Below are 26,308 nucleotides of genomic sequence, written 5' to 3'. Positions count from 1 at the left end.
TGGGAATGAAAAGTCATGAAAGAGATAAAAGAAAGTGAAGTTTAATCAAAGGGAAATAATACCACCTCAGTGCCTGCCTCCCTCTTTCATTTTCTGTCTTGTTTTTAATCTCTGCCCCCAAACAGTAAGGTGGGGTACTTTATAGGACAGTAGTCAATGAGGAAACCATAGACGCCTACTCAGGCCCCTCCCAAACACTTATGTGGTTTTGAACAGCAATTTCTTTTCTTTTCTTTTCTTTTCTTTTCTTTTCTTTTCTTTTCTTTTCTTTTCTTTTCTTTTCTTTTCTGATGGATTTTCACTTGTGAGAGATACAGAAGGTAGTCAATAAAGTAATTTAGGGCTCTCAGATGAACAAAGCTACACACGAGCTGGGATTGGTATTGCATAGGCTTTCTCCAACCCGACCTGGAAAGGACATTAAAATATGTCATCCCTGGTCAAAACAGCAACCTCTTGAGCAAGTTAAACATGAAAGTCAGTACTAAAAGATCCCACCTTTTCTGTGATCTTGAGTAAACAGTTTTTCAGTGAGTACATCTAACATGCTATTCATTTCTGACTTGATTTTGTTGACATCCTTGTTCTGGCTCAAGTTAGTAATGGTCGCACTCTAGTTCATTATCTCTAATTTACTGCTGCAATAAAAGCCGGGGCATATAATTGAGCAGGAACATCTTTCATCTTCTGTACCTAAAACAGACCTGAACACATCACACGGGCTCCCTCCCTCCCCAAGAAGCACTGCAGATGAGTTAAAAAACAACAACAATGTAGTCTCCCATATAGGCAACCATTGTCCACAGCTGACAATTCATTCTGTACAAGAAAGCACAGGGCAACTGAAGATATGTCTGCATTTACCTTTAAGCGAGGCAGGCAAATTATGAGGTGGGTTTGGAAAGTGGTGTATTAGCAATAACAAATGCTCTATGAACAGCCTAGAACAATATACTCGAGGTTTGGGGGGAGATGGCAGCGTGAGCTGTAAGCAGCACGGAGCGGCGGCCTGTGCGTGGATGCCTGCCAGGCCATTAGAGAGGGTTAAGCGCTTTCCCTGTAATTACCTCCTGCGTTCATCACAGACAGGAATAGCAGAGACGCTTATGAGTGACCGATGACAAGCTCTCCTAAAAGAACTATTTAATTGCTTTCAGAGAATCATCCCCCTTGTTGAACATATTGTTCAAACATATGGGAATTTGGGGAATTATTTAATGCCAAATGAACTGAAATCAGCTAATTAGATGAACTCTCACACTCGCGAATAGCAAGGCTCCTTTTGGTAATAAGTTGAACAGCATTAGGAGTCACAGGCGGTGCGGGTCCAGTCCTCGGCGTGGCGTGGATGGCAGCTTTGCATCAAGCAGGCACCGGGCATTTCCATACGTGCAAAGGAAGTAAATCACGATTTATACCTAATCATCCCACGGTGAAGAACAGTGTCTGGGTGTAGGTTTCTCTCTGGTGAAGGAACAAACTTTAAATCTCTCCCTTTCCCCCTCCATGATTAATAAAAGTTTGCCCTTTTCTGCTACCTTTTATCTGTGGCAATCAGGGAGATGAACAATACTAATTAAAGCTCTGCACACATCTGGGGAGGCAGGTGTTAACAGCAGAAGGTCACAGAGAAGTAAATCAAAGCAGTGGCAGGAAAATATCCCTAAATTTCTACTCCGAGGCTCCTGCTCTTTGTGACCAGATGTACTTTCCTCTTCTGTTACCAGTAGATTTCTGATCCAATTGCTGGCTCTTGTGACATCCAAGGAAAGACGGGGGAAGCAGAGTCTGAGTGTCGTCATGGATACAGATTTAGGGCCTTTGAGGACAGAGGGCTGGGGTGAGATGCCTTTAATTGGGCCTGGGCATAAATGAAGATTCATGAGAAAAGCATGGATGGCATTTAAGCTTTCCCACATTATATGGTCCATGACAAGAAAGTAGCCATGCTCCTGCTAGAAGAAAAAATGGTGACAGTTTTCTAAAATTGCTGTGAGCTAATAATAACTGTGAAATAATAACAGCAGTGATTTCAGGACCATTGTATGAACCACTTCAGGGCAGCATGTACCAATAGCGTAGATCGAAAGGTCTGGTTGCATGGACTTTTGCTACTTAAGTTTTTCATTGTGTTTTCTCCCTCTCTCTTTGTAATACATGTGTGTGTGTGTGTGTGTGTGTGTGTGTGTGTGTGTTATGCTGTGCATGTTTATGAAAGCTTCTGGATGGGAAAGGATCAATGATTTAGGAGTCAGGTCTGTGTAACCAGGTGGCTTACTGAGCCACGGTAGGAAAGTGTGGTTGTGAATGAATATTTCAGCTCACACAGTGCCACTGAGGGTTCTGGGGAACACTGACAGCCCTGCAGCTCTGATGCAGGACACACTTGGTGGGAGAGGGTGCACAGGGCATCCTGCCTGGTGATCGGGCACCACGGGAAGACCCGCATTGCTGACCCTGTTTCGTCACCAGAAAGGGAAGCCTGGATTAGAACCGTGGCTGCAGAGGACATGAGCAGTGAGTGGAGCATAAGAACACTCTGGTGTCCTCACGGTGCTCTCCCTGGCATCGTCCCTGATACCTCACCCCTTGCCTCACGTTTTCTCTGTCATTAAAAGCAGACAGTGTGGTAGAAGGGAAAGCCCATGACTTTCTCTGCCTCACTTCCCTCACGTGCAAAATAATGCCTACTCTCAGATTGCTTCGAGAGCCAAAAGATGCATGAAAAGCTCCCAGTACATGCTCAATCCGTGAAGGTTCTGCTTCCCCAACCCCAAACTCCCACCCCTCCTGCCTTTTTATGAGTCTTACTTCTATCCAAACCTTGCTTCTTTGAGGTGGCTAATTCATTCAATAAAATTGCCATTACATCAACACATGCTTTGACAAAATTTGCAGTGCCTTAGAAAGATGTGCACTATGGGAATTTAAAGCATCTTGTTACTGTTTTTTCATCTATACCTCCCAGTCTGAGCTCAACTCAGCAACCAGAGGAGTCCCACTAAAATGTCAATTTGTTCCCGCCTCCAGGAATTACAGCTGGTCCAGCTGCTCCTGAGCGCTTAGTGCTGCCCGGAAGAGTTTCCTCCAGATCCACATGGCTGGCTCCCCATGCCCTTCAGGTCTTGGCTACTAATGAGGTGCTCCTTGACCATGCCTGAGCAGGGCAGTTACAACATTCCCTGCACCAAACCTGGCCACCTCCTTTTCTCCACAACACTAATTGATCTTTAATGCGTTCTACCATTTGTTTCCTTACTTGTTTTGCCTTCCACAAACTGGAATGTAAATTCTATAAGGTCAGAATACATTTGTTTTCTTGTTTTGTTCATTGTTGTATCCCCAGTGAGGAATATATGCTGGTTGTGAGGACTAAAGTATATTTGTTGAAAAGGACATAGGATTTTGAGGTGGTTCCTACTGATCAAATCTGGAAAACTTTGTGCTAAAGGATAACCATCCATTGCATAACCTAAGAACCCATTAACTCTATGGTTATGAATGAATGAATGAGAAGGGAAAAGTCCTCCATATGATAGAAAGTCAGCTAATACATGTAGAGAGTCATCACTTGGCAACCAACCATATTAACATTTGAGTGAAACATTAACATTAGCTGAAAACTATAAATGCATGCTAATCTACTTGGTGAAAGTTTGGAAAATAGTCAGGAATTATTTGCATCACTTCACAGTATCTTTGAAACTAATTATAAAGGGTAAAATACGACTCTAGAGTGGGGAATTTTGGCAGGCACAAACTAACCCAAGTACCAAAGTCAACACTGCCCATAATGAGATGAGTCAGCAAAATATACCTCCTGATATGACACAGTGAAAAGAACTCAGCATCCCTTCTGTAACAGTCCTGCCAATTATACGTGACCTGAATCTAATTGTAAGGGAATGTCAGGCAAGCCCAAATTGAGGTTTATTCTGCAAAATAAGTGATCAACCCTCTTAAAACCCATCAAAGTCATGAAATAGAGACAATCTTAGGAACTCTTCCAAATTCAAGGAGACTAAAGACACGGTGATAGAATATAGAGAATAGACTTGGATTTTCATTTGCTCTAAAGGACATTATTCAGATAACCGGTGAACTACAATCAAGTCTGCGGAATAGATGATAGTATTATGTCAGTGTTAATTTCTTGATTTTGATCATTGTGCTGTGGTTAGGTAAGATAATTTGTTTTTAGGATATACACACTGAAGTTTTTAGGGGCAATGGGATATCTTGTTCACAATAGTTAAAAAACGTGTGAATGCATGTGTTTTATTTGTGTATACACAGGCAGAGAATACAGCAAATGTAAAGTGTTACCATTTGTGAATCTGGATGTGGGATAGTTGGAAATTCTTTATACTATTGCAACTTTTAAGGTTGAAACTGTGTCAAAACTTAAAACATTTTAACAATTTTTAAAAAACAAATAAGTGAATGAAAATAGATGCCAGAGAGAATTTGTCCAGGATTCTTACAATAAAATCAGCAAGGTCACTGATCACCGTATAAAACGTGTAGTGGTGGGTGACAGAAGTGCTGCTTGGGTCATGATGAAGCGATGGTCCAAATCAGGCCACACAGTAACTAACATTCTGCGGAACCTGCACCCCCTCCCCCGGAAGGTCACACTGCTGAAGGTCGGCTACAGTGCATCGCCTGCTCACCACGGAGGTCTGGAGGTATATCTGTGCACATTTTGCTTTTGCTTTCAATATTTTTTGACCTGATTCTAGACTTGTAACATGTCACTCTCCTCAAGCACAACAAGCAGCTCCATATTTTGAGATGAGATTTTCATTGTTGTTGTTTTCTGCCACGCTGCGCTTGGTAATTATTGTTCCCTCCTTTCCTCCTTATGGTCTATATTATAGATTAATGTAGGTTTGATCACCTTTACCCAGAGTATCACTCAGGAATGCAGGCAGGAGAGTAATGATAGTTTTACTATGCCAGATCCTGGGTCGATACATAATTAAATCATATTTTAATGGAATAGACATAAAAGGCAGATAGATGGAAGCTGTACTTAGTCTTAAAATTACAGCTCAGAAAGCAAAGTAGCTCTAGTCTCCTATAGTTTTCTACCAAAGAAGATACATAGTTTCAACTAATATTATTCTCTTTTCATTAAAACCCTCAGATATTGACCTAAGGTGCTAACATTGCTGTGGATAAAAATCAAAGTTTGGGTTTTATTATTTCTGTTGTTTTTCCTTGAGTCAGAAACCTGTCTCACTCTCCAGTTCTCCGATCAGCCCCAGGAAAATGACATCACAGAATCTCTTGGAGAGATGGGCTCTTTAAGTCCAGTGTGGTTATCAGTCAACCCCTAGATCATGACTAGGTCTCCTAAGGGCTTTAATTCTCTAGCTCAGGCAAACAGACCCCGGAAAGGGAGAGCAGGGATCAGGCGCATAATAAAGGAAAAAGAGTGAAGCTGAGCAAAATCTCCTCTTTATCATAACAGATTCCTCTTTTAGTCTTTAGGTGACTCTAAAACTGCAACGTGGTTCCGAATTCCTTGGGCAGCTTGTTTAAAATTATATTTCTGGACACCATCAATAAAGATTCTGATTATTTTCCAATCGGGCCCAGAAACCAGCTTTTTAAAAAAAATACATATGTTTTTATTGATTTTAGAGAGAAAGGGAGAGGGAGAGATAGAAACATGGATCTGCTGCCCCCTGCATGCCCCCTGAGTGGGGATCGAACCCGCAACCTAGGCATGTACCCTGACCGGAAATCGAACCCACAACTTCTTGGTGCATGGGATCACACTCAACCAATGGAGCCACACCAACTGGGTGAAACCTGCTCTTTTCATTGCATACCCTACATGCAAGACAGCCCTGGCACTAACATTTGAGAAAAGTTATGTAGTTCTTGAGAAAATATCCAAAGCAACCCCTCACGCATGGGGGCTTGGAAGTCTGTCGAGCGCAGGTAGGGTGGGCTTCCGAAATGGAATTGGATGTTGGTTAAGTTTAAATGCTCAATGTCAAGACGGCGCTACTGAGATTGAAAATTCAGCTGCACAGGAACTGCTCCTACGCCCCCTTTCTTGAAGTAGCATGTATAGTAATAAGCAAGGATGTCGGGTTGGGGGCTGATTAGCAGTAACTGGAAATCATGTTGACGCTCATCAGGCCCCTCCATTCCATTAGTCGGGCTGGGAAAGGGGTAGTGGGAACAGTGGAATACAAGCAGCAACAAGTGCAGGCACCGAGGACACCGGCATGCAGCGCTGCTATTAAAGAGTTTGAAGATCTGGGTCACCCACCCGGTAGCATCTGAAATAGGATCACAGGAAGGGAGATGGCACAAGGGGAACCGGGGCGGGAGGGGAACTGCATACACAGTGGAGAGAGGATCTGAATTTGCTGAAATTGGAGCAACACCACACTGAGAGATTAAACTGTTTGCATATGTTAAATGGCTTTAGTTTGCACACACATTCATAGGGTGTTTACCAATTAATATACTTACGGAATCACAAATCATGTGTAAAGCACCAGTTCCTAGACATAATTTAAGCCTCATCTCTCATGCAGTGTCAGGCCCGGGTTAGCTTGTTTACTACAAGTGGAATGATGGCTCACTGAAAGTACTCTAAAGTAACAACAGCGAGGGGGGAGGAGAGTGATCTGTGCAGCACGCTGCGATGGCGTTTTATATCTGCGAGGCTGTTTATTCATTTACATTTTGAATGGGGAAAACAGCCTCGAGAGGAAACCCGAGTCCCATTTCACAGCATCATTTCATGTTAGGCGGGGGAAAGGAGCCAGGAGAAACCAGGCCCAACAGCACTGCGTAGTGGAGGAGGCGAAAGGGTATGACAGGGCCAAAGTCACACCTCACTGTGACAGAGCTGGGACCACCCCGTCCTGTTGGTGTTGGTGACCATGGTCAGGTGGGGGGTGAGGCAGTAGAAAGAACAGATGTCCCCTGGGACACAGTCTCCAAACCTGAGATTTTTAAGGTGAAATGGTGGGATGAGAGTCGCTAAGATTATATTCACAGATGCTGGAGAAGCTGTGCGGAAGCAGGGCCTTAGGGATACAGAGTGCTCAGAACAGGCTGGTGTTTCCTATGAATGCCGTACCACAGATGCACTGACTTAAAACAACGCATAATGACTGTCTTACAGATCTGCAGGTCAGACTCTCAGTAACCTAGGACAGACGTGTCATCCGGCTGTAGAGAAGAGTCGATTCTTTGCCTCTTCCCGCTTCTAGAGGCCGCCTGCCTTCCCGGCTGGGGTCTCCTCCCAGGAGCCAGCGGTGTGGCATCTTCACAGATCCGTGTCTCACCCTGCTACTACTGCCTTCCTCTTCCAAGGGCCTTACCCGGGCCACCTGCAGAACGGCATAATCTCTTCCTCTCAAGGTGCTTAACCGTAATCGCATCAGCCAAGTCCCCTTTGCCGTGCACTGTGACATATTTACAGGTACCAGGTGTTAGCATGTGGACATCTGTTTTTGGGGGGAGGGGTGGCATTCCTCTCTCCTCCACGGGGCTTCTCATGGCCTGTTCACTTTAAGCCAGAACCTAGAGGCCCCTTGGCTGCGGCCTCTTGATCCGGTGTCCCCTCCCAGACGTCACACACCCCGGCAGAGGTGTGCTTGACCTGTATGTTACCTTCGCTGTTTCCGCGGCCGGCTCCCGCACCGTATCTGCCAGGGCGAAACCCCGTATCTGCATGCAACCTGAGGGAGTCAGGGAAGTTATTACGGTTCGTGTTGAAGTTTTCACCAAGGGAGTTAGGAGGTCGATCCCCCAGGTTCCGGAAGGGCTGTGCAGATTGCGTTAGAGAGCAGAGGGCAGCCCAGTGTGGGTGCTGTCTTCTCCCAGCGTTTTTATGGGGCCGCAACTAAGTGAAGTGGAAAGGATGATATATATTAAATATCTTAATGGGACAGGTTATCTCTCCTTCCCGCATGGGCAATAAAAAGAGATGGCACAGACAAATAAAAATAATTACAGTGCGTGGTGTCCTTTATAATGTGCAATTACACTCTTGAACCAGTGACTTTCCTCTTATTGAATTAAGGTGCACCTTCCATTCAGATCTGCTAACACTCGCAAACCGTCAGTATCTTGTCAATGGCATCTTTAACCCAAGACCCCTCTGGACCACGCCCGTCAATTTCACACTGTGAGCTCAGAGGGGCTTTCAATGCACCTTGGTTAATATGACAGCGATTTCTATTTGTGCATGTTTGTTTGTGGACCGAGGGGTTCTGAGGCGGAAGGGAGGGGAAAAATCATGGTATGAGGACATTCTCCTTCCCGCAAAGGCAGATCATAAAATGACAATGTGAGGATCCCCCCCCTCCTTTTTCATTTGCTTCTTTTCTCTTCCTCCCTTTTTGGGGGTAATGGAATTACAGTCTAACCTAAATGACTTTGTGAAGAAAACCATCGTGATTTTACTGCAGAAAAGAATACAGTCTTCTGCTAAAGGTGCATTAACCCTTCTAGGCCATTAAGATACCATTTGATAAATTGCCCCCTGTACACCACCACATGGCACAGGTAGCCTACAGTAATTAACCTGTTTCTGACATGGCAGCAATCGACACCCCGCACTAGCAGAAAGAGCCCCTTTGTCTGTGACTTAGGAAGGACCTTAACCTCCTCAGAAGTTCCCTGAGCCTGATATGCAGTTAATTAATGCCAATCTCTTCGAGGGGTAGGTATATGCCATCAATATGACTCTTCCAATACAATTTTGTACAACTCAAAGCAACCAACTGGATTCAAATCCATGCCTGACCATTGGACAGTGCTGGTGACAGGGATAACTTGTTCCTCTCTGTCCATCACTATCTAGCAAAGAAAGCATGGCAAAGTGGACAGGGACAAAGCCACCTGCCCACTTGACTGGTCGTCGATCTCCTCAATTTAACACCAGCCCACCTGGAGTCCACTGCTGGACTCACACAATCTACCTCTAACGTACACGTCATAGGCCAGAACGTTACGAGAAACAGAGGCAGACACAAAGGAACGGATGCAGGGTGTCCTTTGTATCTTCACAAGGCTCTTGATTTTCAGTGAGCAGGTAACATGTGTGCCATCACTGAATTAATCTGGTAGCAGTCAAAAGGAAAGATCATACATTATTTTGCATCATTGGCACAGAGCTAAAACAAATGCCATGGACTTTAGAGAGCTTATCTATATGATCAAGAGATACAAGGATAGGCACAAAACGAATGCCAAAATGTAGCATTTATACAGCCCTTTAAAGTTTGGCCAGGACTTTTCACATGTAAAGTCCCTTTACCGTCCTCACCCGAATCCTGGAACGCGGTTAGGGAGAGACAACATTTGCAGAGAGAATGGGGTCCAGAGCAGGCTAGGTCATCAGTGGCGAGGCAGACTGACACCCAGGCCTCCTGGACCCCTTCATTCCGCGATGTCCTCTCATTTCTGAGAATTCTCTGTTTCTCATGTGATGCCAGTGACCGGGTCTGCCCTGCTTTCTGATAAGTTATGTCCATTATCAGTTCAGTTCAGTGAGCGCCAGGACAGGCAGGTTGCCAGCCAGGAAGGCACAGGCACAGGGGGAGGCAGGAGATGCCCCCTGCACGTGGCAGGCGCAGTCTCTGCCTGATATTGCGACATTTTGCTCTAAGTAGTCCTGTGGCCACGCGCCATGGCCAAGTGTGTGGCCTGACATTTCCATTCAGCAGTCACCTTCTTCTTGGTTATACATATTACTTTCCCCTATTATTTATCCTCGAGCCAATTTTCTTCCAGTCCCTGTCCTCCGTCAGAGCTGCGTCTATTCCCTGGAAGGGAATCCAGAGCTGCTCCAGGGCCGCTGTTATCACAAACCCTCTGGTGACCTTCAACGAGCAAACCTCTCTGCTAATTAATCACCAGCTCCCACGCCCGAATCCTGGGAATTATCTTCACCTCCTCCATCTCCTTCAACACACGCGCGCGCACACACACACACAGGCGCACACACATGCACACACACGCACACACATGCAGCCGAGCTGCTGAGTTCCTCCCCGAGTCTCCCCAAACTCCCCACAGGCAGCACTGTGAAGATTAGAGAAAGGAGTTAAACTGCTCACAACTAGAGACAAGGGCACTCCAAAGCAAAGTGACTACAACTCATTGCACATATTGAGATACCTCTGAGGGTGAAAGGGGGCACTATTAGTAACTGTGCGGAGTGGAAGGAGGCATGTTCTCACTGTGCCCACGGGGAGGGTGAGGGTACAGTGGAGGCCTGGGCTTGGGGGTGGCCACGGAGATGGAGCAGAAGACATTCCACCTAAGATGGGAGTGGGACCAGCTCTCCAGGTCTTAACCCTCATGGATCCCTACCAACCAGGTAAAAGGAAATCTCCCAGTCTCACTCTTTCTCTCACAGTCTGCTCTGACTTGCTTAAGTTCTAAGACGTGTGATGGTCACACCGGTGCTCATCGGGCCCTCTCATGCCCGGTTCTCTCGGACAGCCTGCCCTTTGCTCTGCCTTTCGATGTCTAAGTCGGCTGTCACTCCCGCTCCGAGCCCCCCTGAGCCTTCGGTCAGAGTCCCTGCTTTCCCTCCTGGTAAACACTTGTGTCTGTCACCACATGAACACACTGCAACATCATTCTTCATTTTAGTGACTGGGCTTGCTTCTGGGGCTTCGTCTCTCATGATACTAAATGTCTAATTTTCCTACCAGTTGCTAACAATCACGCTCAGTGGAACCACCGATGGTTGCATTTCATTTCAATTCTATAACTTTCACTAACACCCAGTTATTAAAACAGTTTGATTTCATTTTTAGGACTCACTTTTATTCATTTTAAAATGTTAATCTTACCTCTGATTCAAACTCCATCCTCATCCCCCAGGATCCATGCACACGGACACACAGTCCTGCACACGCACATTGGTACATACACACATAAGGCTCTCGATGCCTGGTCTGGAGAGGAGGGAGCAGAGTGAGCGTATCCCAAGGGCATGAGCGTATCCCAAGGGCATCGTGATGGAAAGGAAAGAGAAGGGAAACATACATCATCTCCTTACTTTTTCCTGTGGCAAGATGATCTTCTTTTCCTTGGGTGACTTAAAAGTTTCTGAAGGTAACCCTTAATGGATCCAGCATAGATGGGTGGTGACTCCAAATGGCCTCACTGACAGAGGGTGCAGGGGACTAGACTGGAAACAGGTGCCCAGAAGCATCTACAGTACCTTGTGGGTTTCAGTTCCATCTGCCAACTGGCTCCCCACTGAGCATCTTGACCCTGCTCTCTGAGCCTCTGCGTCACATTGAGGTGCCCCCTGGAAAACCTGTTTCCACCTCACTTACCCAGCTCCTGGCCAGGGTTCATCTTTTCTACCTCTTGGGACTACGGGAACCTGGAAGTTATGGGAGTGTTCTTTGTCCCCTCACCCTGACTTCAGCAGTACATCCTGTCTTCTCAAAGCTTTTCCTTGTCCTTGTTCTCTGGTAGCATGAAACAAGTTAACAAACTGATGCACAGTGAGAAAATCAGGTGTCCACGTCCACTTCCTGCAGACGACACGAGGTTTTGAGTAATTCTCTTGGGGCTATTTTCTTTCTTTGGCTTTGATGAGAGCAGGGACACTCGTTTTTGATGCCTTGTAGTCCTCCAAAACGTGCCCTCTCTTTTTTGTCTCTTCAAGTCCCGTTCTTACATCAGTAGGCAGGGGAGGGCCGGAGAGGCTGGGAGACTGGTGGTGCCCATTCCGAAGAAATGATGCTTCTCAGCAGGTGCTTTGGGGAGGTGGGAATATTAGCCATGGCATCACACCTGGCAAATATCTGAAACTAGAATGTTGGGGTACCTAGTTCTTTTTTCTTTTATTTTGTGAAAATAAATTAGTTCTACGCTTTGCAATTTTAGGAATAGAGAGCAAGTGCACTCTGACCCCAAACATCAACCTGCGATATATACACAAACTATTTCCTCTAACAAGAAACGAACTTCGTATAAGAAAAGGATCCTATTTTTCTTGGTCCACGGTTCCAGGTTCGTTTGGTACTTAATAGTCCTTGACTGAGCTGGGCTCATTGTGACAACTATTCCAGAAGTCCACCCATTTTCTTGTAGTGAGGAAGTGCAGGCTTTTGAGAATGACGACCCGAGCTCCCCGCCCTGCAAGGGGACCTGTGATGCAGGAGACATGCTGGGCACTGAGCGGCTCCCTGCAGACCTCGACCCAGGAGGACGGGCGTCTCGCCACAACACTGGCCGCCCCGTCTTCACACCAGCGCGTTTCTGGGAGGATGCTGGGAAGTCACTACTCCGTTTTGTGAATGGGGCGCTGCATGGACCCTGCCTCCTCCCTTAGTTGTAGGGGAGGCTGCAGTGCAGCCGGGGGAGCTGCAAAGGCAGGCTCTGGCATCGGAGTGACTCCAAAGCAGTGAGAACGCCTGGGTGCAGCCACCGTGAAGGACACCCACAGCCCACCGTACACTGCGCAGGCACTGCAGAGTGTATCCTGGCGCTGGGACGCACTGCGGGACGGCTCTTCACCCTTCTTTGTCCCGCTCATTTCTGCGGATCTTTTAGATTCGGCCCACGTGACCTCTCCTGGGAGCCACCGCCCTACCGTGGAAGTCTCTCCAGAACAGACCCAAGAGTCCTTCTCTATTTTTCCATTGCTTTCTGTGAGATTCTCTGTTACAGTGTAATTCCATGTTGACTGACAAAGGTATAGTCGTCCCTGGTTTATTGCGGTTAATTCGTGATAGCGGTTGCACCTGGCGTGGAAGGAGGCCTGGGGTGCTGGAATACATAGGCCTACGGTCCATACTACAGTAATTATAATCGTCATTGTAACAGAGGGTGTATAACTGGCTCAGACAACCGAGTGTGCGCTGTATCACATCCACTGTCTTGATCAACTTTTTAATGAATATATTTGAAAAAAATATGAAAGAGTGAAACCGCGAAAGTCGAAGCACCAAGTCTCAAGGGACAACTGTATTGTCTTTCTAAATCTGGGCCCTTCTGTTTCATGATGTATTTGTATTAAAGCATAAGCCTGTCCCCTTACTGGACTTAAGAATAAAATGCCTAATTAAGGCTAAATGGGGGAGTGTGATATAGTCTAAAACTACAATGGAAGACAGAAATGTTGCTTTGGTATTTAGGGGTTTCTTACCTTCTAAGAAACCTGAGACAAACCTAACTTTTCTATAAAAATTAGGATGACTTTTTAGTTTACCAAATAGAATCGATGCAAAAGTTAAAGGATATAATGTAGGTAGAATGCTTCATCAAATATAAATATATCCTTTAGGCTTTCTTTCATTTTATCATCTTTGACATCACTGTACCTTTTGGTATCATGCAATCCCACAGTATCCCTACAAGGTAGATCCCTACTATTATTTTTAGATAAGAACACAGAGTCACAGAGAGTTCCATTATTTACTCGAGGTTACACAGATAATAGCAGGGAAGCTTAGATCTGAACCCGGGGCCTTGCTGCCTGAGCTCACACTCTTCGCCACTGAGCTCAAATGTTTCCTAATGTGTCTGCTAAGATGCAGCTCTGGAGTGAGACAGGCTTCTAGCCTTTCTTATCTAAAGTCTGTAACATAACAACAGCAATTCATCCCACTCACTTCTAAGAAAAGTTCAACTCCATCCTGCCTCGCCTAGTTCTGTGCTCTCACAGAGCTGTTTCACGGGTGGCCCTTTACAGGGGCCGGGAGCGGAATGCAACATCAGAAAGCTGTTTCCCTCAGACTCCGGCATCAAGGAGGGGTGGCATCCTGTAGTCCAGGAGCTTTGGAATCGGAGCCAGATACTCTGAAGGCAAATCTCAGCTTAGTAAGTAAATGCCTTGGGAAGCATCTTTGCTTCTTGAAATCTCTCCTTTTCCTTTTTTAAAAATATTCCCCACATCTCTCAAATTGGTATAAAATACTCTTCTTTTAAACATTATTGTGGAGATTAAATGAGTCAAATGTATGTAAGAGCACTTTTCAAAATGACATTAAAACAGAGGCAAGTAATTATTACTTTTCCAAGGATGCAAATTCCCTCCCAGCAAACCCTTTAATAGGTACATATGTACAAAGAGGCAACAGAGATCATTTCCTAAGCGTTATAACCATCCCCAAGGTCCAGATTGCTAAAAAAGGTTGGAATCGATTTATTACTGATGGTTGTCCAAGTCTGAAAGTGTAGACACAGCAGGGACATTGAGGAAGAAAAGTGACATTGTTCTACTTAATGACAAGTACAGTGTCTGTCCTCTCTTGGAGGCATCCCAGGAATGCAAGTAGGCTCTCCCCCCAAAAACACAGAGTGGCCCTGGCCGGTGTGGCTCAGCAGTCAGAGCGCTGGTCTGCAGACCAGAGAGTCCCAGGTTTGATTCCTGCTAAGGGCATGTACCTCAATTGCAGTTTGTCCCCGGCCCCACCAGGGCCATGTGGGTGGAAGCCAGTCAATGTGTCTCTCTCACATTGATGTTTCTCTCTCTCTCTCCCCCCTCTCTCCCTCCCATTCTATCTGAAGATAAGTACAAAAGAAAAGAAAAACAGGGTGCATTCCACAACCTCACTCAAAACTTCCCCAAATATTGAAATATTACCAGCCATCTGAGGCTATTTGAATTCAGAGGGTTGTTCTGCGTCTGTGATTCATTCCACACAGCCATATCCCTGGTATCGGGTATAGAATTTAGATCAATGAGATCAGTTACAGCTGCACTAAATCATCTCCCTGCTGTACCAGGCCTTCGCCCACAAAGGAGCAATGGAATTGTAACATCCATAGGGAAACGGAACAGACTTTAACCTGAATACAACATCAGGATGTTCGGAAGACCCCGCTGCCATTCTCCGTGTGTGGGAGGGATGGGGTCAGGAAATCCAGGGGGCACACCTGAGGACCAACAGGGGTGCAGGACACGGCAGAGCGGCCTCAGCTCCGCAGCTGGGAGGAAGGCGAGCCCTGATCGGAGCACACGCTCCAGTGACAGAAGGGCTCCAGGAAACGAAAACGGGCCTTCAAATGACACCACAGAGAAATGGTCACACGAAATGGCCTTCTCCTGATTAATCACAGGATGAAAAGCTGAAGAACTCAGATCCAAAGAGCCTCCTGGCAGGGATGGAAAATCATTCCAACGGAGCTTTAAAAAAACAAAATACAGTAACAGAAAGGCATTTGCTGCTTTCCCTGTTTTCTGTCAGCAGTTTGGAGCTCCTCACAGGGAGTGAAGAGGGCCCAGGAGGCGGATGGGCAGTCGGTCGCCCAGGCACCGGTCATTTCCTTCCGAGCTGGACATCTGGAAGGTGCCAGCCAGCAACATGGAAAAGGATGGCTGCTTCCAGCAATGTTAATGTATTTTCAGTTTAAGAGATGGGAAAATGCACACACCTCACAGATCTGCCTGGACGAACTGTTTCTGTCCACCTGCCTACACAGCAACAACGAGCTCAACCTCCGAACCAGATGCATCAACCACGGTGGTCAACACGAACCTGGCTCAGCTCAGAGGTCCAGGGAGTGACCGCCTGTCTTCCAAGGTCTGTGGGCTCTGGTGAACTTTTATGTATCTCTCCTTTTTATTTTGTAATTACAGGATGCCTCCAGTGAGAGTTCCCACATTGTGGGGTCATTTTGTTTAAGTCCTTTTACATTTGATGCCTTTTGGCACATTCTACGTCTGACCTCCTTAAGAAGCTCGTAGTAAGAGATACACACTGAGGTGAGCTGTAAATTAGGTGCCTGTGGAAACGTGAACTTTGCCTGCTGCAGGTTATGTTTAACAAGGGGGATAAGGTCTGCAAAGTGTGTGGCGTTCGGTGACTTCATGGCTGTGAGAACATCGCCCAGAGCACTTGCACAGACCTGGATGGTACTCACAATACGACTGGCAGAAAGGTAGCTTGTTGACCTCAGCATCCCCACAAACGCGTGACGAGATCACTGTGCTGTCACTTCACTAGGTGGCAGAATTTTCCTGCTCCCTGTAACCTTCGGGGACCACTGTTTTATGTGTGGTCCATTGCGGATGGAAATGTTAGGCGGTGCACGGCGACTTGACTTCTGCAGGAGGATGTGTCTACGAGCCAGGTGTCACTGACCACGACCTCACTTTTAAACACATGATTTCTCATATAAATCAACCAAAGGGATAAAACCAGAGGTGATTCTCATCGCAAGCACGACATTTTAGGTTTGCTTAACTGAAAGTTTGAAGAAATGCTTCAAATCTCTCTGTGGCTCAGTTTCCCCTAATTAAGTGGAGATAGTTAGACACCAGGATGTTTCCAAGTGCAAAGGTGAAGGACCTAGCTGTGCAGGACCGAGGGACTGGCACGTGGTCCCAACACAGCGCCGCTGAGATGCTCGTCCTCAGCCTTGCCCGCAGCCACGGGCCAGAGGCTTCCTCCCACCCCCTCGAGCCCCAGAGCTCGAAGCCCAAACCAGTGGGCATCATGCATCCTTCTATGGAGAGAGCTATCCAATCTGCTCAACCATCTGTCTCTCTGGCTGCTTTTCCCTTCAGTGTTTTTCCTTCATGGGTTCTCTGCTAACAACAACAAAAATCTATTCTAGAATAACCAAGATGTTAAGACTGACAATGCCAGAGGTATAGCCAGTTCGGGAGAGAAACTGCTTTCTACAAAGGAGTTGGCTTTATCTTGTGTGGTCAAGGCAACATTGCCACAATTATAGCTGTGCTAAGAAAATGACCAACTCCCTTCATTAAAAGAGTGTGTGACAAGATTGGTATTTGTTATTGAATTTAATGTTATTGGATTAGTGCTGCTGGAACTGGTCAGACCTGAAAGCTAGTGAGGCGTGGACCGTATTTTTACATGAGAAAAATGGCCTAAGAAATGGTGTCTCCAGCAGATAGCAGGTCTGCTGCTGAGCTTAAAAGGTCACAGGTTAGTCACTCCCTGCATTTGCATCATCCCTAGCACCACACAGTGCCACCGGGGTTGATTTTTTTCCCTCGTTTGAGAGGAAGACTCAGGGAGGCAGTCAACGCTTGTGGAGAAGCCCTGCCTAGGACTTGCCCACCGATCCACTATTTTACACTCAGTGTCTGCTGTCTGAATGTCAGAGGCTGACTTAGTTACCTACCCGTGTGAGGCCAATAGTTTCACAAGTGGCTTAGCCTCTGCGTCAGCGGTTCTCAACCTGTGGGTTTCGACCCCTTTGGGGTTTGAACGACCCTTTCACAGGGGTCGCCTAAGACATAACAGTAGCAAAATTACAGTTATGAAGTGGCAATGAAGATAATTGTATGGTTGGGGGTCACCACAACATGAGGAGCTGTATTAAAGGGTCGCGGCATCAGGAAGGTTGAGAACCACTGTCTACGTACTCAAGTAGCTCACGCTCTCGCCTGCACACCTCCATGTCACAGATCTCATGACGTCAGAGTGTCTGCAGAAGCTCCATTCCCTGCATACGGTCACTAATGCATCACCCTTTTCTGTCTCTCACCTGGGTTCGCCTTGGTTGATGGACATATAAATCTCCCAAGAATTCTCCTCTGGGATGGCGCCATGTGGTATGAGTAAACTCACTCCTAAAACAGAAAAAGCCAAGCTGTTATTTCTAGGTTTCCCAATTACTGGGCACCTTACAGATGGTCCCCCGCAAAAGCAACATTTCACAGCAGTTTGTGAAACCCCGACATAACAGCGACATAAAGAAAAACATATTAATCAAGTGTGTTCAAAGTAGGTTTTAATTCGAGTCTTCCTACCATTTTTACATTCTCTGAAAAAGCTAGATGTCCTGAACTATCAAACATGTCTGAGAAGAGAAGAGTTTATCAATATATCCGTAACTCTGCTCCGAAATGTAGAAATGTGTTTCTCTATCTTGTCTCTGTCCCTGCATTTCCTGCAAAGGCGTCTGGGAGGGTGGGTGGGCCATGCGACGTTGGGCCAGAGTCTGGTACAAAACTGTCGTGTGAACCGTGCGTCCTGAGGCATGTTTAGGGAGAGATCAGAGGAGCACTGTGTTTTGTTAAGACAACTGGAGACAGAAAAAGCCCAGATGAGCTTGGAAACCTCGTAGGTGGCTGCACAGCCACTCCTGAGCCCTCCATTTGAGAACAGAACCTAAGAAAGGTTAAGGTTAGAGGCACGGAACCCTATTCATGTCAGCATCAAACTGAGAAAACTCAGTAGCCTTGCTTCGGTGGAATCATGCAAAGCTGGGAGCAGGCCACCGGGAGGGCACATCACAGCAAATTTGAAATGCCCCTCCCCCCCAAATGCTGTGAAGTAAATATTTCACTTTGGCCAAGAGAGAGGAGTCTAGAGAGGGCAGAGAGTCTCTTTAATGTAGCCTTTTGTTTATAGAAAGAAATGAAATAGGGACACAGGAAGATCTTTACAAAACGAAATCTCAGGGCATCCTCTTGCTCTTTGAAGAATACTGCTCTCACCTCCTTTCATTCGAGCTCATGTAATCACACGGAAAGCTTCCAGGACGCTGATGATAATTGAAATCTAGAGATGGCAGGCTTCAGTGATACCCTTCTCTGTGCCGTGAGCTGCTGCAGAATCCAGGCAGGCGAGGCTCGTTGCCAAACAAGTTATTTGTGATTCGCGTTTATGAGCATTATCCAGTAACATGCTCGTTACCATCAGCGTCTTTCCGAGCACAGGGAACGGGGCTTTTCAGCAAGGGTGTGGATTTATATTCTGGACCTTACTGCCAGAAGGAGGAGGCCTGTGATTGCCATGCTCGGAGGGCTCTGCCCAGGCTCCTCCGTTCATCGCCCATTTCCCCTGAAATGTAGCTGCCAAATGAAGGGGCCCCCCTTTCTCCCTCCCTGCGTCGAGCGAAGTTGTAATACACAGGGTGTTCAGTGTGTGTGCATGTCAACCGGAAGACGTACGCTAGACATTGTGTATTTTCTCTCTGTTTGACATGGTGCTTTCCCTCTGTTGCCTCTCATTCAGACGGTCCAGGCCATCATGACAAGAGGCACGAAGTCGTGACTGTTTAAGCTATAGAAGTACTGGAGGCTACTATCAAGCAATAATGCCATCTCAGGCAATCAACCCCAAAGAAGTGAGTGTACACGCCGATGAGTTTTGACACATGTATACTCTCCTGTAACCATCATCATAATCAAGATATAGAGCATTTTTGTTGCCACAAAAAAATTTCCTCGTGCCCTTGAGAAGTCAGTTCTGTGAGGGTGAGAGCCCAAGTGATCACTTCTTTCTGGCATGTTGATTAGTTTGTCTAAACAAGCAAATGAATGAAATCACACAGTGTGCAAAAAAAAACCAAAAAACAACGCAATAACTCAGAGCACAATGCCTGGTACACAGTAAGCCCTCAAAAAAAAAAAAAAGGCCAGGCTTTAAGACACACTATATTCTGTATGTCAGGAGGGCCTCATGGTCAACTTTGAGATCAAATCAGAAAAAATAGAGTGTGGACTTTGAGAAAGGACTGTTTGTAGAGCAGATCCCATCCCATTCCTTCCAAGTCAGCTTAATTCCCTGTGTTTAGATTGAAACATTACTCATAATACTCCTAAATTCAATCTGAATCTACAGGAGCACTGGAGCTTTACACTATTTCATCTTTTCTTCAATCAGAAAGTGTATGATTATCCTTTGAACAGACTTCCCTCCTTCTAGCCAGACAGGCAAATAGTGTATGGAGACCGGAGAGAGTTACATGGAGGGCGGTCATGTTGGTAAGTTACGTTGTCTGAAGGATGAAAGGCACTGTGGGAAATCTTTATGCTGTGGCCCCCTAGAGAAGTATCCATTTTTAATATGTCATTCACCAGTTATCTCTGATTAAGGAAAAATACACTCTTCCCCAAACTCCACCTGCTACCCTGACAGCCTTTTATTTGGTATGACAACAGAAGCACCTGTCTGAGTTTCTCGTTTCACATTTTACGTAATAAATGATCTTTGCAGTGCGGGAACCATCCCTGCATTGTTGAGAAATCAGTCAGGCACCAGACAACAATCTGGGATGGATGGCACTGGAACAATTCAACCGTGTGCCTTGCTGCTTTACAATGTAGCTCCCCAAGGTATATTTTGCATTTGTGTTCTGCAAATAACAGAGTTATGTTTCACTTCCCCACACGTATTTGTCCTCAAGTTCATTCCTAGTGAACAGCTTCACTTGTGTGGGGCTTCTTGTTAGGGACTTTAAAAATGCCCCTTCACAAAGGAAGTGTTTGGGAATCAGAGACAGAGCGATTAAAACTTTTAGTTTTTAACACGGAGCTTCTCAAGTCAGAAGGGAGGAAAGAGAAAAATCTCTTTCATCATGTTTCATCTCTTTTTCTTTGATGAACATTAAACAAACATAGCCAGTAAATGGATCGATCCTGACATTTCCTCCTCGTGTGTGTAAACACACAAACACACACACGCACACACACAAATACGCACTGACAAATGAGGATGAGGAGAGAGAGGAGGAGTGTGGGCCAATTTATTCAACCAGTGACTCCAGAGAGCCTGCTAAGTGCCAAGCACTGGGTTACAATGTGGAGATGAGATAAACAGCAACTCAATGTGCAACCTCTCTGTTTCTAATGAACACAGCCTCCTGTCTTTGAAAGGACAGGATTCGCATCTTTTCGTTTTCTTTTTCCAGAACCCACACTTCCAGTTCACAAGATTGTTACATGGAGGGTACTTGGTAGGTCAGTATGGCTCACTGACTCATTCCACACGGGTCTATCTGCCACTGTCACGGGGCAGGGTTGCCCCCACGTTGGCACTCATACCATGACACACATGCATATTTAAACCTTTGCCCTCACTATGTCCTAAAACACTGACGGAGGAAAATTTAGAGAATTGGAAGTTTAAAAAACAAAATCATGATTAGGGCTGCATTTGAGGGCTATATGCCTGAAATGAAGTTTTTAAGAAAGCAACTGATATAGGAAAACAAGAGTATTCATCAACTTGAAACAAATTGCAGTCTCAAGTCACTAAGCCAGGAGAGGATCCATCAGCGGGAATGGCAGCATCAGACTAGTCCTGTTGCAGAGTTCACTTTATTAGATAAAATGTTTCACTTGGAGAGGGAAGTTCCCTCTCCTCTAGAGAGAAGTCTGACGAGGCCCAGTGGTCCTGACTCAATGCTGACCTGTGGGTTCGTAAAACTGGCAGACCCTGGGCACTGTCTTCTCTTGCTGTAGCCAGAAATGATGATGATTCTGAGCACCACCTCATTCTCGTTGCTCAGAAATCAGAGGAGAGATTTACCCTCTCTGTCCTACAGTTAGGTCTTAGATGGCCACTTTGAAGACTAATCCATAGATGGAAGAATTTTTAAAGTGTCGTGGGCTGTATACATTAAGTGTCCTTGTTAAAACATCAAAGCAAAGGAGGAAAATGTTCTTAAGAAATAAGTGTACCTATGATATAGCCTTGGAGCTGCAGTTTTAGTAAAAGAAAAAAAAAAGATCCTCCATCATTGCTCATCAGGAAGTAACATTACAGCAAGGTCCGTGGAGCTGTTTAATAGGTTGTTACTGAGGAAGTTCAGGTCTGAGTGTCATTTCACTAAATGACCTACTAGTGCATAAACCATGCTTGGCTATAAACACGGTGTTTGTCGGTCATGTCAGAGAACATTCTCAGTGCTTCCTGGTCATGTTTTAGGAAATCTACTTCAAAGAGGCTTAAATTCTGGGGACCACCCAAGTCTTTTGAACCAATATGGCTGTGAACTCGCACAGGACATCGGATGGACTGTGCGGTCCATGGTGGGATGAAGATGCAAAGTCTAATCTCAGCGTTGGTTCTGGTTTGTTGTGTAAATCACGCAGACGGTTGGAGCCACAGTATTTGTAGATCTGACAAGGGGATGGCAAACACCTTCAAAATTAATGTGAGGAGATGTAACTGTGTAAATACAAAATGTTTAAACAACTGCTAGAAAATACACAAACGCACATTTACCACCCACCTGTATTTGGCATTACTAAGCGTCCTCCTAAATGGCCAAAAACACCAGTTGTCCTCAGTTCTGTCCTCGTGGGGAGCGACGACAGATTTTGGAGGTAGGGTGTTTTATTCCGGGGGTGCATTGTGCTGAAGGTGCGGTTGTGTCCATGGGGAAACGTTCCGGAATGGTTCTTGCCAGGGTACTCTGCTCTCTCCGACACGCCCAGCGAAACCATGAATGAGCTCTGCACTTTCACTTTGATGTCTGACAAAGGGTTGAAGAGTGAGGACTCCGTCATGAGTTCCTTGTCCAGAGGGTCCTGCAGACAGATGGGACCACTGTATGTCCGGCTCACGGTCAGGTCTGGTTGCATGGAGGAATTCAGGAGCAGGGAGTTACCTGGTAAGAGAAAATGACTCTGTCACTCAGAAACTGAAAGGCATCCCAGTTACCCCTTCCACCTGCACCCACTAGCTGCATGGCATCCTGTGTGCGTGTCCGCTGCTCCAGGCAGAGCTAGCCCTTCGGGGTGACCACAGCCTTGGACCCTTGGGATCTGGCTTTCCCATGCGATTCTCTGAATGCCACTAACCAAAGTCATTCACCTCCCAGAGTTCCTTACATGCTGTCTCTTCAAAACAAGTCATTCTGGCTCTCCACCAGGTATTTTTGTTTATGTGCTTTTAACTGGCAAAGAGAAACTTTAAAAAAAAAGAAAAATGGAAGAAAGATGTTTTATAATCCAGTTTGGAGCAAAAAATAACATCTGTGCCTTTGAAACGGCACAAGATGACAGCATGGGGACGAGGTAGTGCTGTTTCCAACAGGCTGTGTCGGTGCCCACACTCCGTGCGGCATTCCGGGCCGTTCTGGAGCTGGGGATGTCCCCCGAGCACGAGGTTCGCGGGCCTCAGGAATCGCTCCACGTCTGAGCAGACACTTTGCTCGACTAACACACAGGTCACCCTGCGTGGGAAAGGAGGTGCCACACGGGGTGGGGAGAAACAGTCTATGCGGAGAGCAGCTTAGAATGGCTTCCTTTCTGTCTCAAAACAAATGGAAAAAAAACAACAAAAACCAGTCTTTACAAAAATATGAGAAATCAAACCTTCTCATCTGTTGGGGCTTACCAGTTTTTTCTAAGCCAAATAGTAAAACGAAATGCTGTGATATTTTCTTGTGATGAAGTAATCTCATTTTTTTAGTAAATAACAAAATCACCCTCAGCTCCAAACCTCCCACCCATATCAGTCCGTCAATGTGACATCTCAAATTGAAGCCCGAACCATATTAAACAATTTCCCTTTCGGGCCTGACAAAAATGTTTCAAGTATGAGATTTTTGAAAATGTTGTCATTCCAGGCCACACTGTGTTAGCCTCTATTGTTTTTCCATTTTCATAATCCGTAGCAAGCCCAGCAGGAAATCTGTAATCCCGACTTCCGCACCTCTGGTTCTAATGCTCTAAGGATCCAGCATCTTGGAGGAACAGGTTCAAAACGCGGTGATATAACCGTGGAGATCTAAAGGCTCCTTGGGGACACGGTTTTTCCACACCTGAGGCTCTTGGGCTAGGACACCAGCATTATCGGGGAGCTGTACCTGTTCACAGAACTGCACTGGGCTCTACGGGCACCAGCCCCGTGTTTATGGTTTTCCCAGGCAAGAAACGGCCCTTCAGATCCACCTAACAGCTGAAGAGTTGGGAGCAGGCGTTTCCACTGAGACCTGAGAAACCGTGTCCCTGAGCCTCATGGGTATTTTTATCTCAAGCCCTCACCTTCTGAAGTTTAATTCCTGGCTACTTTTAAAAGACCCTCCCAACTTAAGTGAAGCCATGAAGCAAAAACATGTCCTAGAGTTAGACTTAAGCCTGACTTACGCCCTGAAATGGAAAATGGGATTATACAGGGGTGGGCAAAATTCGGTTTACAGTTGTAATGCAAAGAAATAATACAACAATTAATAAATGATAACACAAGAATAAACTCTGTGTCTCTTATGCTCACAACTGTAAACCTACTTTTTTCTACCTGCAACGGTAGGTACGTGTGAGGGTCCACAGTTGACGCAAGTTGGCTGCCAGCTGATCAGGGATGATTACCTGATCACCACAAGTTTCTCTTTGGAAACCCTTAAGTTCCTGGTGCACTCTAAGTGTGCATTCTATTTCAGAGCCTCGCTGTTCACCTTCCTGGGCTCTGGCTACCTGTGCTCAAGAGGGGACGTCTCTGACACAATGGAGGGGAGAACCCATGAGCAGCAATGGGAGGTATTACAATGAGTACAGAGTGGAATTTCAATAAAGAATTTTTGCTTATATCACTCGTTTTGTGAGATTCCTGGTTTTTTAAAAAAATCGAAATAATAAAGCAAGTCTGGAAAGGCTACATCGTCTTTCAGAGACTTAACTACACACGTAAGCTCCGAGAAGCCCCCCAGGAAGGAGATGTGTTTACGCTTATGCAAGTCAGCGTTCTCCAAACGAGCCACCCCCCTGCTGCTGCCTGGTGCTCTGGAACAGTGAGCACCCTGGACCAAGGCAAGAGGAAACAACCAGACAACATTCACTGCACTTGAGCAGCTTCCATATGCAGAGGGCTTGTAATTCATGTTATTCCAGGTAATTTCATTCTCAGCAGAACCTTTCGAGGTGGATATTAGTACCTCCATTTTACAGCTGTTAGCTGAGACTCACTAACTGATTAACTAGGTCATTTAGTAAATTTGGACTCATCTATATGACTTCAACGATTCTGCACTTACACACCTAACTCACATTCTACTGGCTTTCTTCCATTTTTAAGTGCTATGGTCGAAGACACTGATGTCTTATTATTTGATTAATATATATATTCTAGTTTCTTAAAACATTTTTTTCAATTATAGTTGACATACAATATTATAGTAGTTTCAGGTGTACATATTGATTAGACATTTATACAATTTTCACACTGACAACCTAGATAAGTCTAGTCCCCACCTGACACCATACATAGTTATTACAGTATTATTGACTATACAGTGATACCTCGGTTCTCGAAAATAATTCGTTCCAGGAGGACGGTCGAGAACCAAATTGTTCGAGAACCGAAGCAATGAAACCCAATAGGAAATAATGGAAACTGGATTAATTCGTTCCAAGCCCCAGAAAATGCCTATTTACTGGCCTAATTTGTATATAATATGTAGAAAAACATAAGTCTCAACAAGAAATAAAAGCGTACAGTATGTCTAAGGGTTAAATTCAGTGTAAAGCGTGACTCTCTCCACAAAGCGTGACTCTCTCTCTGCACTCACACTGATAACGCAAGCAAGGCGCGCTGGGCCGAATGAATGCCATTCGGCTCAACTCGGCTCATCTCGGAAGTTCGAGTTCCAAATATTTGTTCAGATTCCGAGACAAAAGTTTCTCGAATCTCCTGGTCGAATACCGATTTGGTCGAAATCCGAGGCGTTCGAGAACCGAGGTATCACTGTATTCCCTATGCTGTACTTTACATCCCAGTGACTGTTTCTAGAACTGCCAATTTGTATATCTTAATCCCTTCACCTTTTCCATCCATTCCCCAATGCCCTTCCATCTGGCAACCATCAATTTGTGTTTGGATTCCTTTCTCCGTGTTTCTTGTATATCTCTTGTAGAGTTGGGGGTTATAGTTACCATGTGCTTCCTATGTACAAAGCTATGCAATAGCAATCTATTTTAAGCTGATGATTGGTTAGGTTTAAACATATGCTAAAATCACTACAGTTTTTGTCATCATTTTTTACTTCCTTTGTGCATGTGTTTTTGTGTATCTTAATTTATTGTTGTAATTACACACGCTCTTCCTACTTTTGCCTTCATTACCTTTGTACTAACTTCAAAGTTGGTGGATCCACTGCTTTTACTAAGTGCCTTTGTTACTGAGAATTTTTTTCTTTACTATATTTTGTTATTCATGGTTTTGATCTTCTCTTCTTAAAGAAGTCCCTTTAATTTTTTTTTTTTTTTTTTGTAATACTGGTTTAGTGGTGATAAATTCCTTAGTTTTTTTTTCTTGCCAGGGAAACTCATTGCTTACTCTTTAATCTAAATGATAGCCTTGCTGGGTAGAGTAATTCTGGCTGTAGGTCTTTCGTTTACATAATTTTGAATATTTTGTGCCAATCCCTTTGGCCTTCTAAGTTTCTGTTGACAAATCAGCTGATTGTCCTGTGGGAGCTCTCTTGTATGTAACTAACTGTTTTTCTCATGCTGCTTATAAGATTCTCTCTTTGTGTCTTAACTTTGGCATTTTAATTATGATGTATCTTGGTGTAGGCCTTTTTGTGTTCATCTTGTTTTTGACTATCTGCACTTCCTGGATTTTATGTTTATTTCCTTTGCCAG

General features: G+C 45.3%; 1 protein-coding gene across 1 annotated transcript in view; it reads right to left on the bottom strand.

Annotated features, from left to right (window-relative positions):
* Nucleotides 1-26,308, bottom strand: part of UNC5D (unc-5 netrin receptor D) — a 485,738-nt gene that overhangs the window by 39,356 nt on the left and 420,074 nt on the right. Inside the window, exons 10-11 of the mRNA XM_036250102.1 lie at nt 21,955-22,332; nt 17,476-17,560 (exon numbers count right to left, since the gene is read on the bottom strand). Coding sequence (XP_036105995.1) covers nt 17,476-17,560; nt 21,955-22,332 — 463 coding nt within the window. The remainder of the gene's footprint in view (nt 1-17,475; nt 17,561-21,954; nt 22,333-26,308) is intronic.

This window comes from Molossus molossus, unplaced genomic scaffold, assembly GCF_014108415.1.
Source record: "Molossus molossus isolate mMolMol1 unplaced genomic scaffold, mMolMol1.p scaffold_m16_p_9, whole genome shotgun sequence".
NCBI lineage: Eukaryota > Metazoa > Chordata > Mammalia > Chiroptera > Molossidae > Molossus > Molossus molossus.
This window is presented reverse-complemented; position numbering and strand designations above follow the sequence as displayed.